Raw genomic sequence first — 14,617 nt, 5'->3', positions numbered from 1 at the left:
TTGAAATATGGAAGAGGGGCTATGTCTTTTTGAATAAAGGTCAATTAAAGTTAATGATAAAATAACCACAAACTTCAGTGAGCTCTGCATATCATTCAGAGCTTGACTAGATGATTTTGACATTTCTGGATTAGGTATATAGTATTGTGTCTTTATCTGTGCCCATAGTTTAAAAGCCTTGTCTTCTGAGCTCACTCACCATGGAGACTCTACTAGGTATTTAAGCAGAAGTTTGTGGAATATATATATAGGCCAAATGCATAGTTTCACAGGTACTTCCATTTTTTTTTCTATGAGATTGTCTGATACAGCTCTTGAATATACAGGTGTGATAATAGAAGTCAAATACTAGAGGCTACTCAAATAATGCTTATGGGGTAGTGGGACAGTTACTGTATCCCAAGATCTCAAACTGCTACTTTGCTGTTAAAGAGGTTTGTATTACTCTTAAAGCAGATGATGTTGAAGGAAAGCTGTGGCTGTGTGAACTGAGTTGTCAGTTTTCAGGAGTGAAGATGTGTCAGAATGGTATCTTCTTGAATGCATTGAACATGTGGAAGGGGACATATGATCTGTGCTTTTCAAAGATAAATTGGGCAATTGCTCTCTGAGGTTTTAAAAATGTGAATTTGCTTTATAATTAGCTTCAAAAGCAATGAGTTAAAAAAAATTTTGGCCAAATGAAGTAGACTAATGGTAGACTTATCTGAGCAAGACTCTTAAGTGTTCTGGCTCATTCTAAAGCTGATGCTTTAAAAAGATATTTTCAGGTGCAAGCGTGGCAAGTTCTGCATGAATTTGAACAGAACCCAGTATTTTTGATCATTTCAATATTTAATTTAAAAGACATAAATCAATTTCTTATACCATTTTCTTATGCTTTGCTGTAATTTAAGCCAGTTTTATCCTAGAGCTTTTCTCTTTAAATTCCTTTGACATTATCTAAAGTCTTTTTGCCAGTAGAGAAAGATAAATGGTTACTTTCACACAGATGTTAAACAATTGAATTTTTTTTTTTTTTTACTGGCCCTATCATGTAAGAGCTGAAGAACAATGAAGGTCAGCTCAGTAGGATACAGGACTTCAAAAATAAATTGGGAAATAACAATTAGGCCTCCATATAGGAAAAGAATGATGTGAAATGGGATTTCCAAAGGCAAATATTATAGAACTTGATTACTGACAATGTGAAAAAAAATGTCTTCACTTTTTTGGGGTGTTAGTTGACAAAAAAGTGGGAAATTATTTGCCAAACAAGAGAAGACAGGAATTCCTGGAAGAATGATAATATGGTTAAAGACTTTGAAGGATCATCCTTGAGAAACTCCATCTGTATGTGTTAATAGTGTATGTATCTTGCTTTCCATTACTGAGCACCGAGAGAACTATAGTTTAGTACATTCATCCTTCCATCCTTCCTTTTTACTTAAGATTCATCAAGGAGAGAGATGTTCTAGTCTTGGAGCCATGTGATGACTGACGAATCTTGTTTGGAGAATGGGATGAGTCTGTTTACACTGAGGGTAGCCTTTCCAGCTATGCTTCCTCCAAAGCAAATTGCTCATTCATGTCAATTAATTTGTAGTAATATTGCTGAGACTGAGATATACACTGCCACAATGATGTTCTCTGGAGCAACGTGAACTACTGAGCTGAATACCAAAAGATATTGATAGTGATGGAGAAGTATTCCTGTGCTGCCTGCCACTTTGGTTCTGTGCACGCATTCCTCCTATGATTCCTCCATTTTCTTGTGTTTGGCACTGATGGGAGTTTTTCCACTATACTTTTTCCCAGGGACAGTAGGTGCCAGAGACTTAAGTGTCACATTAGCTGCCCTGCTCTTATCTTAACGACATTCATTTCTGGAGCTTAGTGGGCTGATGCTACCACCACCAAGCATTATCAGCCAGTGACATCTTTGGATGGATTGGATAGAGTTGTTCTGTAAGTCTTCTGGTGACCGATATCTTTAGATAACCTGTTGCCTTTTGGACAAGGGAGGAAAGTGAGCTGAATTGTCTACGCATGTAGATGGCTTTTCAGGAATTTTAAGGTCATGCTGTAGATCTGATGCACACTTCTCTGGGAGAATGCTGAAGTGTGGTGCTGTTTGTAGACTTGCTGTGCTATCAAGACTTCTGGACTGTCCCTTGAGTCTGGCTCATCTAAGCTGATGGTCTCTGGTTGCCAGGCTTAACCACCATTATCAGGTGCCAGTGGAGATTGTATGCTATTTTGGTGCGGTCCTCTTAATCATTTATGCATAAGAGAGAGCTTAAAAGTACACCTCTGGTATGGAGTAAATGGCACATTTTAGTTCCACTTAGTACTTGAAAAACAAGGTCTGGTGATTCACTGGGCCAAGCTGCTGAACAAATTGTTTCTAATGCAAAGATTCATAGGTTAGAATACAGTGCATGGTGTTATAGTGGCCGTACTGGAAAAACGGTCATTCTGTATTAGAATGGGTGCTTCAGTAATGCTGGTGGACCCTTCCTGGTTAAGAAGGGCTCTTTGCTGTCTTTTTTGAGGATTGTGTGGCTGTGGTGATGGACAACTAAGCAATCGTTTAAAAGTCATACAATGTTGCTGAAAACCAGATCTCAGTCCTGCTTTGTTGGAAGCTGTTGAAGTCAACAGTATGCCGGTTTTGGCAGTTCATATGCCCAATGTCTCCAACTACCAACCACTCCCACTAATTATCTACAAAGAACTGTAACTTTTGCTTAGTGGGAGGTCATGTCCAGGCTTCTCTCATGAATGTGCTTGGTTTATGGTGAATCTGTATTTTGCCTGGGTTTATGAGAACTACTGAGTTATGTCTGAGGCCAGACTGAAATCTATGAAGCCTGTTGGATGTACTCCTGTTTCATGACTGCAAGGGCTGCCACGCTCTCTTTCATAAATTCTAGTTCAAGTGACGGGGGGGGGGGAGAGGATGATACACATGGTGCTCTTTATCTTGGTTGTTCCAATTTTGAGGATCTTTTCCTGTTTTGGGGGGATGCTGAAAGCTCTCAGTATTCACAGAATCACAGAATCATCTAGGTTGGAAAGGACCTTGAAGATCATCTAGTCCAACTGTTAACCTAGCACTGACAGTTCCCAACTACACCATATCCCTAAGTGCTATGTCAACCTGCCTCTTGAACACCTCCAGGGATGGGGACTCCACCACCTCCCTGGGCAGCTCATTCCAATGCCTAACTACCCGTTCTGTAAAGAAATACTTCCTAATATCTAGACTAAACCTTCCCTGGTGCAACTTGAGGCCATTACATCTTGTCCTATAGCTTGTTACTTTGTTAAAGAGACTCATCCCCAGCTCTCTGCAACCTCCTTTCAGGTAGTTGTAGAGGGCGATGAGGTCTCCCCTCAGCCTCCTCTTCTCCAGACTAAACAACCCCAGTTCCCTCAGCCGCTCCTCGTACCACATGTGCTCCAGACCCTTCACCAGCTTCGTTGCCCTTCTCTGGACACGCTCGAGTAATTCAATGTCCTTTTTGTAGTGAGGGGCCCAAAACTGAACACAGTAATCGAGGTGCAGCCTCACCAGTGCCGAGTACAGGGGCAAGATCACTTCCCTGTCCCTGCTGGCCACGCTATTTCTGATAGAAGCCAGGATACCATTGGCCTTCTTGGTCACCTGGGCACACTGTTGGCTCATGTTCAGCCAGCTGTCAATCAACACCCCCAGGTCCCTCTCTGACTGGCAGCTCTCCAGCCACTCCTCCCCAAGCCTGTAGCGCTGCTGGGGGTTGTTGTGACCCAAGTGCAGCACCCGGCATTTGGCCTTATTGAAATTCCTACAGTTGGCCTTAGCCCATCGCTCCAGCCTGTCCAGGTCTCTCTGCAGAGCCTCCCTACCCTTGAGCAGATTAACACTCCCCCCCCAACTTAGTGTCGTCTGCAAACTTACTGAAGGTGCACTCGATCCCCTCATCCAGATCATCAATAAAGATGTTAAACAGGAGCGGCCCCAAACCTGAGCCCTGGGGGACACCACTCGTGACCGGCCGCCAAGTGGATTCTTGACTCGTTCTTTCAGGGATTGTTCTCATGTTCCATTCTGACTTTAACTTAGGGTACTCAGTCTCACAGTGTGGGTGCTGGGTGTTTCTCTGATAGTGGTTTTGTTATTCTAAACCAGTTTCTGCTTGTATCAGCAACTTTTCCACTAGTTGTATATTCTGTATGTGAACCAGAATTTCCAGGTAGTGTCTTTATTTCTCTGCTTCTAAACAATTTCTGGCATGTTTTGATAATGAAGTGGTGGTGGTTTCCTCCCAACACCCAAGTGAGCTTCACTGAGCTATCTCCACTGCCTTCCAGTTGATTGGGCTGCCTTGTTCTCAGCCTCTGTGGCTGATAAGAGTTTGAGGAGTTTGAGTGACCAAATCTCTGTGTGTCTCTAACTCATTACCTGACAGGATCCAGATCTCTTGCTCTGCATCTCCCCGAACTTCTTTTGCACTCTTCGTGGAAGGAAGCCTCTTGATTTATCTTCATGGGATCAGGGTCTTATGGAAGTTCCAAACTGTGGGAAAAATCTAAGGGCTTTGCTGTCAGTGACCAAATACATTTTTGACCATGTATGAAGGGGTTAGGAAACTGGTAGTGTGGAACTTGTGAGAGCTTGGGTGCCTCAGTAACGCTGTTGTGCATATTTACTATTTTGGATTTAAACAGTTTAAACAATGTGGCCACCTAGTGTTCAAGCACCTTGCCATTTTGGTACAACCAGTGACCATACAGTTTGGTCACAATGCCAGGTAATTTTAACTGCTGTGAGAACTGTACATGTTGACTTGGATGAAGAATGAAAGGTTGCTGGCAGTAACTGGTGTGTTCTGAAATGTGCAGCTTTTGTGTGCTTTACTCTCTCAGTTGCTTTTTCTGTCCTATCTATCCCAAGAATCTTTTAAGTATGTTTGAAGAGAATTGAAGTGCAGTCAGGTGTGTGCTGTGCCATGTCACGTACCAAACAGAAGTGGACAAACTAGTTATCCTTTTGGGTCTGGCTGAGATGGAGTTAATTTTCTTTGTAGCAACCTGTATAGTACTGTACTTTATATTTGTGGCTAAAACAGTGTTGATGGCACACTAACATTTTGGCTGTTGCTGAACAGTGTTTGCATAAGTAAAGGCTTTCTCTCCCTACCAGGAGTAGGCTGGGGCAGGGCAGGAGTTTGAGAGGGGACACATGGTCAGCAATAAAAGTTCAGGGAAAGGAGGAGGAAGAGGGGTGGAGGATGGGAAAGTCTGTGCTCAGGGTGTCTTCCCAAGCAGCGATATGCATTCTGAGACCCTGTTTTCCAGGAACTGGTGGGACATCTGCCTGCCAATGAGAAGTAGTGTACGAATTCTGTTTTGCTTTACTTTTGCCCCCAGCTTTTTCTTTACCTATTAAACTGTCATTATCTTGATCCATGAGCCTTCTAATCTTCCTTCTGTTTTCTCTCCTTCCCCGCTTTGTACAGGAGAGGAGAGTGAGTGAGAGAGAGGCTGGGTGGTGTTTTGGCTTTTGGCTGGGGTCAAACTACCACACCTTTATAGATTGTGTAAAGAAAAAGCTCCTACAGTCTCATGTGGCAGAAAAGGAGTATTGTTAAACTCTAACACTGTGAGAGTGCTGTGTCAAATCATGGTTGCTTCTTACTGGTAATTATTTTTTTACCTAATTTTGGAAAGGAGTCTGGGGGATTAGCAGGAGAAGGTACATGGAAATTCATATAAGTTAACCTCTTCTGTGATGGTCAGTCATTTGTGCCTGACCTTGGCATTTTAAGGCAGTATGTTTAGAGATCTAGCACTGACACAAACATTGGTGCAGGAGAGAACAGAGGTAAGAATGTATTGTTATGTAGGTCAGCTTGTAAAGGAAACTGGTATTCCTTCATTCAAATTTGATATATGCATTTTAGAAATTTGTATTACTGGAAGTGAATACCATTTTAATGTTCAGGAGAATTAAAAGCTCATGAAGAGAGTATTTAGGAAATAACCATAAAGGTTTTAGCGCTTTATTTTACCATCTCGCTAAGACAATATAATGTGATGAATAAAATCAATAAAATGTTGACTTCTATTGCTGTAGTGCTGCCTTTCTTCCTGCACATGGTAGTTAAAATTTTTGGCAAGTTTCAGGTCCACTTCTACTCCCAAATCCCCCCAGATCCTCAGTGATTCCTATTCTTTTGGACTTGGTAATGATAATTTGACCAGCTTCAGCTGTTAGTGACAGTCCCAAATATCTAGGCAGAATAGCAGCTGCCTGTGTGTTGAGAGCACGTATGGGGAACTGAAAATGTCAGTGTTCAATGTCAGTTTTTATTGACAAATTGTTATGGAACATTACTAAGCATAAAGAGTGCTAAGAAAAGAGGTGAAGGACATGACTCTTCTAAGCACACAATGTCTCACAGAATGGAGAAATATTATTTCTGTAAAGAAATACTTCCTAATATCTAGACTAAACCTTCCCTGGTGCAACTTGAGGCCATACCTCTTGTCCTATCGCTTGTTACTTGGTTAAAGAGACTCATCCCCCTCCTTTCAGGTAGTTGTAGAGGGCGATGAGGTCTCCCCTCAGCCTCCTCTTCTCCAGACTAAACAACCCCAGTTCCCTCAGCCGCTCCTCGTACCACATGCGCTCCAGACCCTTCACCAGCTTCGTTGCCCTTCTCTGGACACGCTCGAGTAATTCAATGTCCTTTTTGTAGTGAGGGGCCCAAAACTGAACACAGTAATCGAGGTGCGGCCTCACCAGTGCCGAGTACAGGGGTAAGATCCCTTCCCTGTCCCTGCTGGCCACGCTATTTCTGATGCAAGCCAGGATGCCATTGGCCTTTTTGGCCACCTGGCACACTGCTGGCTCATGTTCAGCCAGCTGTCAATCAACACCCCCAGGTCCCTCTCTGACTGGCAGCTCTCCAGCCACTCCTCCCCAAGCCTGTAGCGCTGCTGGGGGTTGTTGTGGCCCAAGTGCAGCACCCGGCATTTGGCCTTATTGAAACTCCTACAGTTGGCCTTAGCCCATCGCTCCAGCCTGTCCAGGTCTCTCTGCAGAGCCTCCCTACCCTCGAGCAGATCAACACTGCCCCCCAACTTGGTGTCATCTGCAAACTTACTGAAGGTGCACTCGATCCCCTTGTCCCGATCATCAATAAAGATGTTAAACAGGAGTGGCCCCAAAACTGAGCCCTGGGGGACACCACTCGTGACCAGCCGCCAAGTGGATTTAACTCTATTCACCACAACTCTTTGGGCCCGACCATCCAGCCAGTTTTTTTACCCAGCAAAGTGTGTGCCCATCCAAGCCTTGAGCAGCCAGTTTCGCCAGGAGAATGCTGTGGGAAATGGTGTCAAAGGCCTTACTGAAGTCAAGGTAAACAACATCCACGGCCTTTCCCTCATCCAGTAAGTGGGTCGCCCTGTTGTAGAAGGAGATCAGGTTTGTGAAGCAGGACCTTCCTTTCATAAACCCATGCTGACTAGGCCTGATCATCTGGCTGTCCATTATATGACTTTTAATGGCACCCGAGATGACCTGCTCCATGACCTTCCCTGGCACTGAGGTCAGACTGACAGGTCTATAGTTTCCTGGATCCTCCTTTCTGCATTTCTTGTAGATGGGTGTCACATTTGCCACTCTCCAGTCCAGTGGGACCTCCCCAGTTAGCCATGACTTCAGGTAAATCATGGAAAGCGGCTTGGCGAGCACATCTGCCAGCTCTTTCAGCACCCTTGGGTGTAACCCATCCGGTCCCACAGACTTGTGTGCATCCAAGTGGTGTAGCAGGTCTCTGACCACCTCCTCTTCAACTGTGCTGACCTCAATCTGGTTCCCCTCCCCATCTCCCAGCTCATGAGGCTGGGTGTCCAGGGAACAGCCAGTTCCACTGCTAAAGACTGAGGCAAAGTAGGCATTGAGCACCTCAGCCTTTTCCTCATCCTTAGTTACCATGTTTCCCTCTGCATCCAGTAAAGGAGGGAGATTTTCACTAATCCTCCTTCTGCTGGTAACGAAATTATAGAAACATTTTTTGTTATCCTTAACAGCTGTAGCCAAGTTGAGGTCTAGCTGTGCTTTGGCTCTCCTAATGTTCTGCCTGCATAACTTCACTACATCTTTCTAGTCTTCATGAGAGACCTGGCCCCTCTTCCAAAGGCAACAGATTCTCCTTTTGTTCTTGAGATCCAGCCAAAGGTCCAGGCCGGTCTCCTTCCCCACCTGCTTATTTTTCGGCACATGGGAACAGCCTGCTCCTGTGCCTTTAAGACTTCACTCTTGAAGTATGTCCAGCCTTCCTGGACTCCCATATGCTTCAAGGCAGCCTCCCAAGGGATTTTGTTAATCAGTCTTTTCAACAAGTCAAAGTTTGCCCTCCGGAAGTCTAAGGTGGCAGTTTTACTAACCCCTCTCTTTGTTTCTCAAAGGATCGAAAATTCGATCATCTCATGATCACTGCACCCTAGACGGCCTCCAACCTTTACCTCCCCCACAAGCTCTTCCCTGTTCACAAGAAGCAGGTCCAGGAGGGCACCTTCCCTGCTCGGGTCACTCACCAGCTGTATGAGGAAGTTATCCTCCACACATTCCAGGAACCTCCTGGATTGTTCCCTCTCTGCTGTGCTGTGATCCCAGCAGATACCCGCGAGGTTAAAGTCCCCCACAAGAACAACAGCAAGTGACCGCGAGATTTCTTTCAGCTGCTTATAGAAGGCTTCATCCACCTCACTGCTTTGGTTGGGGGGTCTATAACAGACTCCCACAGCAAGATCTGCTCTATTGGCCCTTAACCTAATCCAAACACTCTCAACCTTGTTATCATGATACTTGATTTCTAAGCTCTCATAGCGTTCTCTTACTTACAGGGCCGCTCCACCACCTCTCCTTCCCTGTCTATCCCTCCTGAAGAGCTTGTAGCCATCGACTGCAGCACTCCAGTCATGTGAGGCATCCCACCACGTTTCTGTTATAGCTACTATGTCATAGTTCTCGTGCTGCATCATGGCTTCAAGCTCCCCCTGTTTGTTGCTCATACTGCGGGCATTGGTATAGATGCACTTGAGATGAGCTGATGAATCCAACACCTTTTTGTGAGTGTGGGCCCCATTCCCTACCAGACCCTTCTCAGGTGCTTCCACGGTTCCTAAACATCTTTCCTGTCTCTCAAATGAAGTGACAGAGGGAGAGCCCTCACCAGTCCACCATCCTTCAAGCTTTGGCACGCTTCCCTTGAGCTTGTTCCTAACAGGCCCAGTTATCTCCCTGTCCCCCCTCATATCTAGTTTAAAGCCCTGTCAATAAGCCCTGCCAACTCCTGCCCCAGAGTTTTATCACCTTTAGGAGCTTATATAAGAATATTTTAAGGAGACCAACAGCTAGGCACACATTTAGAAAGTACCAAATACTCTTGGTCCATAATAATAAATATTCATTTTTTCTACAAACAGGACTAGAAACATGAGTGGGTTGTCTTAAAATTGGATTAGTGACTAATACAGTGAAAGCTTCTTCTGTGGCTAATTCATTAAGGATATTTTAGTTGGGCTTTTTAATGATTCTTTTCTTTCTGTATTTCTTGCTGTGCAATTAAATAGTTGAATGTTTAGTGTACTCCTGACCGCTATATCTTCCTCCCTCCCCACCCTTTGGGGTGTCTTGCTCTGGATCTGTGTTGGTTACCTACAGAAATTCAGAGATGCTTAATATTTTTAATATTTTGTTGGTTTAAGCAGGAGTGGATGGGATGTGAGTAATGAAGATTGAACTAATAGAGGCCACAAAAAACACTTAGAATTCTTAACCATGAGGGCACAAAATAAGAATTTGTAGTGTAATGGACACTTACAAGCTGAAACACATCAAGAAAAAAAAAGATATATTTATTGTAGATTAAGAAGAGGTTGTATGTGACTTTCAGTAATGTCAATGTGAATTTTAATTGGAAAAATTAGTCAAATGCAGACAAACATATTAATGGATTTACTGTTAATGCTGCTAATACTTAATACTAAAGTGTATTTGGAAGAATTATAGTCTTTCATAATGTAGTAATATATCAGTGTTAGAGATTTTGTCATCCTTAACTCTTCTTGCTCTGCTACTTTAAAGATGTTACAAATGCTTTCACTGTGCTTAGGGAGCTGAATTAAGAGGCAAACTTTTCAATCCATTTATGGTATTGAGTCAGGAGAAATAGGTGGTCCTTAAGACTATGGTGATGTATTAAGAGAACTCTGACAGCTACGTTGTGCTTTATTTCTTGTTCACATCCAAAAGGTGATGCTGAACTAGTAAGGATGTCAAAGATGGTAGAAAAGAACAGTATTTTAAACAGTCCTTTTGTTTATTACCAGAAAAAAAGACTGAAGTGATAAGGGGTGAATAATATCTAGTTAATATCAGATAATTTTAGCTAATCTCTTTTGAAAGAAGTGTTGCAGCCAGGTATTTTTTCCCTTTTTCTTTTTTTCTTTAATAAGCAAAAGAAAACATTTGGTGAACAGTAAGTACATGCTAATTGCACAAATGTTAGCACACATTTCCAAAGTATGTATTAAGCTTCAAACACTGTGTGTTTGTATTAAACAAGTGTAAAGCAAACCAATGATAACAAAAATATGCTGGAGAAGGCCTTGTTTTATGTGTGTTAGTGCTAATTTTAAATATGGAAGAAGAAGTGTCTGTTGTAACTGAGCGTTTTTAACTGTAGGCTTAAATATAGGACCAGATCTTGTACATCTCATCTCTTGGTACTTAATCTAAAAACTTGTTTTCTGAAAACTTTTTTCTTTTTTAACTAAATGTTTGTAATTAAACAGTATTCTAGAGAACTGTAAGCCTTTATGTGCAGACGAATGTACAATGAGTTTTGTGGGGTTTGTGTTGTGCTTGAGTTTTTGCAGGCTGGTACAGGCATGCATCAGACTTCCTGACAAGATCGGTAACCTGTAAATGAGGGTTAAAAAGATGTATATATCTGTGTATTTTTCACCAGGCTTTGTTCAGATTGGTTTTTGTCTCTACACTGTTTTTCATTTTCACTGCCTTTACTATTTTGTCTTCTCCCAATAATAGTGAACACTTTTTGTCTTGATATACACATTTGTATACAAGAAAAGTCTACTAATCTGTGTTATGGTATTTCTAGAGGTGTCTATAAGTATATTGGTATAAAAGCTGTACAAAACAGAACTCTGTTTTTTGGAGTTTGGGGCTTTTTTTTTAATTTAAAAGAAAATGTGTTCGTTTTCCAGAGCAATGACAATGAAGAACGCCTGCAGGTTGTAAAACTTCTAGCAAAAATGTTTGGGGCAAAGGATTCAGAATTGGCATCTCAAAACAAGCCACTTTGGCAGTGCTACCTGGGGAGGTATGTGCTGGTTGAGTTCCCTTTGTAGGAGGGGAAAAACATTCAATGAAGTATAACTTAACTTTTTTTTTTTAAAGTGACATAACAAAGTGTGAGTTGCTTCCTGCTGCTTTATCTGAAATCTGACAGATAATGCTAAAGAGACTATTTTACATACATCTTCTGCACCTGTGACTCTGCAGAGAGCAAACAATTACAAATCATCCCTTATTTCATTTTTTTGCAACTATCTTTATTTCTGTTGTCAAGTAAAAGGAATTGTTTATTTTAATTTCTTCACAAGTGAAACTGGTCAATGATGGATTAATTCTGAAACAGCATCAAATGACATTTGCAGTATCAGGTGGTATTAGAACTGGTTTTGAGGCTTTTATGTACAATATTTGTGTGCTGGTTTCAATTTTTTTTAATGGTAAAAGTGCCTTAGAAGAGGCGTGCAGTGCTTACAATGCTGCAAACACACTTAGTCTTCTGTTTTTGAAATGTTCTGCCAGTTTGAGATAGAAAATGTAGCTGGAGCTTCTAGTCAGGAGAAACTTAAGTATGGCTGCTATGATGAACATGTTTTGATTTGAGTAAATGAGGATAAATTCTATCAATTATTACAGATGCAGTAGTTTATAATTTCATATTCAATTGTATCAAAACCAGAGTCCTCAAAGAAATTATGCTTTTAAAAGTACAGGAAGCTTACTTCAGAGAAGGCCTGTCACTTGAAAGTATATAACTATTTAAACCATTGCATGTTATCAAAAAATACCGGATCTAATTGGGCCCAAAGGAAAATGCTTCATAGTGTTATAGTGTGAAACAATGTGAATACATGCGAGCTGTTGTTCGCAATTGCTGTTTTGAACTAGTTATGAATCACATGTATTTACTTTTTTCAAGGACTTTAAATTATAATAGTGTTATTAAAGGAACCATTTTTGAAATGTTATGGTTTTCAAAACCATATCTATTTTTCTAAAACAGTTATTCCTTAAAACCTCTTTATTTGATAAATAAGCCTTTCTGCACAAAGAATGTTCTAAAATTTATTTTTAGTTTGTTCAAAACCAAGCATTTTGAAGATAGCTTGAAAATGCATTTAATTTTTCAAGAGTTGTTATAACTGTTATTACAGCAACAGTTTCATTATAAAATTATGTATATCAAAATTAAACACAATATAATACTAGTTTTCAAGCATCAAGCCCAATTCAGTCTTTCAAAAGGAAATCTTACAGAAGTCGAACTGGTCCATCAAGAAATTTGTACCAGGCTAGATGCCCATTTGTTTGCTGTTTATCATACAGTTTAAAGAGGGGATGAATATCACAGTCTTATAAAACTTTTAGTTGCTAATACATGGTTCATGGTTAAATATGTGGAGCATTACAGAAAAGAGAGTTAAGATGTCACACATATTTCTAATAAATAGTTGTTGTCTGCCTAGGCGTTTTTCGGGTGTACCAGGAGAGGATATATCTCTTCATGGTCAGAACATGAATTAATAAACGAGTACAGGAATTCTTTTCTTAAGCTAAAGACAGTCTACTTAATACTGTGAAATCAGAGATGTTTTATGCATGTAACTATGCATGGGAAACAAATATTTTCAGAGCTATTTGGGATTGTGTAGAAATAAACTAATTGCTGTGGTAGAAGTGATGTTTTTGTTGCTGTAATGCATTGTCTTGTTTCTAAATAGGTTTAATGATATCCATGTACCTATTCGTCTTGAATGTGTGAAATTTGCAAGTCACTGCCTTATGAACCATCCTGACCTAGCAAAAGATTTAACAGGTACCAGATTTATTGTAACATTAAAATACAATTTTAAGTCTCTTGGAAAAATCAGGAAGGTTAGTTGTAACCCTAAGTAACATTGTTAGATGTTGTGGAGTACGTAACTGAGTTTGGGATCACGGAGTCCCTGCCTTCAGTGCTGCTTCTCAGGTTGAGGGGGTTGCACATAAAGAATGCCTTAACCAAAGAGATCACTCTCTGTCTCTTAGAGTAGTTGCATTCCCAATTGCTGTTCAAATTAAGCATCATAGGATCAGGCAAAGACAGCTTGGCTAACTGAATGGTCATGGCATTTATTAATTAGGGTGCACAGTGGAGACTTCAGTTTCACAAAGCTTTTATGTGTAAATATTACATAACCACTGTCTAAAACATGAAAACAGTCCTCATAACTGTGACCACAGCCATTGGTTCTTGCTCCTTCAGATCAAACACAGCCTGTAGTTCAGGACCTCTGTAGGAAGAAGGGAAGTAGCATAGATAGAAACATCTAGTGTTTCTTGCTCGTGATGTCTTCATGAAAAAAGTGTAATTAAAGAGAAGGGGTTGATTTGTTTTTTTCCCCCCCCTCAAAGTGTATATGGAGACACTATCTGCCACTGATCAGTAATCTCCTACTTCTTGTAATTTTTTGGAGGCAATATCTTTGTCCATTTGCTCTAAGGAGGGAATATGAAGGGCTGTTAAGTGCATGGGACTGCTGTCCTGCTTTCTGAGCGTTTATCAAATTAGACACAGATACAGGCCGGCTAGAGTCATTCTGTAGTTACTGGTATTGTTAAGCCAGTTTAAAAAAAAAAAAGTTTCTGGACTTTTCCTTAATGGAATGGTCAAGATATTTCCTTTTTGATTTTCAGAATTGTATTTTCTTTTTTACATTGCAGAAAGACTTTGTGCCCCCTCTAATGGTATCCTCTGGGAAATGTAATTTTGCTTGCCCCTCCTCTCTCTCCCCACAGCACTTACCAAAGTCAAATTGTTGAAAAACTCTGACTCACTGGTGTTTGAGACCAGAATTGTTTTGTGCCAGTGGCATTGTTCTTCATTTGTTTTGGTTTATTATGTGTTCCCGGGGAACAAAACTGTTTTTTAAAAAGCCTTATTTGTATTTCAAATTTCATAACCTCCATAAGTGCAAAGCTTTATTCCTTGATATGCTCTTTTGATACTTGTGCTGATTACCAGAAATGTTAATGGCCAGTATTTCAGATGACACTTGAAAATTTTCACTGGTCATTGAACAGCAATAAGAGAACAGTAACCTCTGGATATTTCATTCAGAGCAAACTTTGAGTTTTGAATGTTTCTTAATGTTCTCAGTGTTTCACTGATGTATGCTATGTACAGTGATCTTAATAACTTTTGTGTGCATTTTCCTACCTGTTAGTGCTTTGAAATTAACCTAAAATACATACTTCTAAAAAGTTAAATTAACTTCACTG

At 40.9% G+C, this 14,617-nt stretch overlaps 1 protein-coding gene across 3 annotated transcripts in view; it reads left to right on the top strand.

The window, feature by feature from the left end:
• Positions 1-14,617, top strand: part of PDS5B (PDS5 cohesin associated factor B) — a 119,631-nt gene that overhangs the window by 40,257 nt on the left and 64,757 nt on the right. For all 3 annotated transcript variants that reach the window (XM_074815880.1, XM_074815881.1, XM_074815879.1), the window contains exons 9-10: positions 11,269-11,384; positions 13,078-13,172. In XM_074815880.1, the coding sequence (XP_074671981.1) occupies positions 11,269-11,384; positions 13,078-13,172 (211 nt within the window). The remainder of the gene's footprint in view (positions 1-11,268; positions 11,385-13,077; positions 13,173-14,617) is intronic.

This window comes from Strix aluco, chromosome 2 (assembly GCF_031877795.1).
Source record: "Strix aluco isolate bStrAlu1 chromosome 2, bStrAlu1.hap1, whole genome shotgun sequence".
Taxonomy (NCBI): domain Eukaryota; kingdom Metazoa; phylum Chordata; class Aves; order Strigiformes; family Strigidae; genus Strix; species Strix aluco.
Note: the sequence above shows the minus strand (reverse complement) of the source record. Positions and strands in the feature narration are given on the sequence as shown.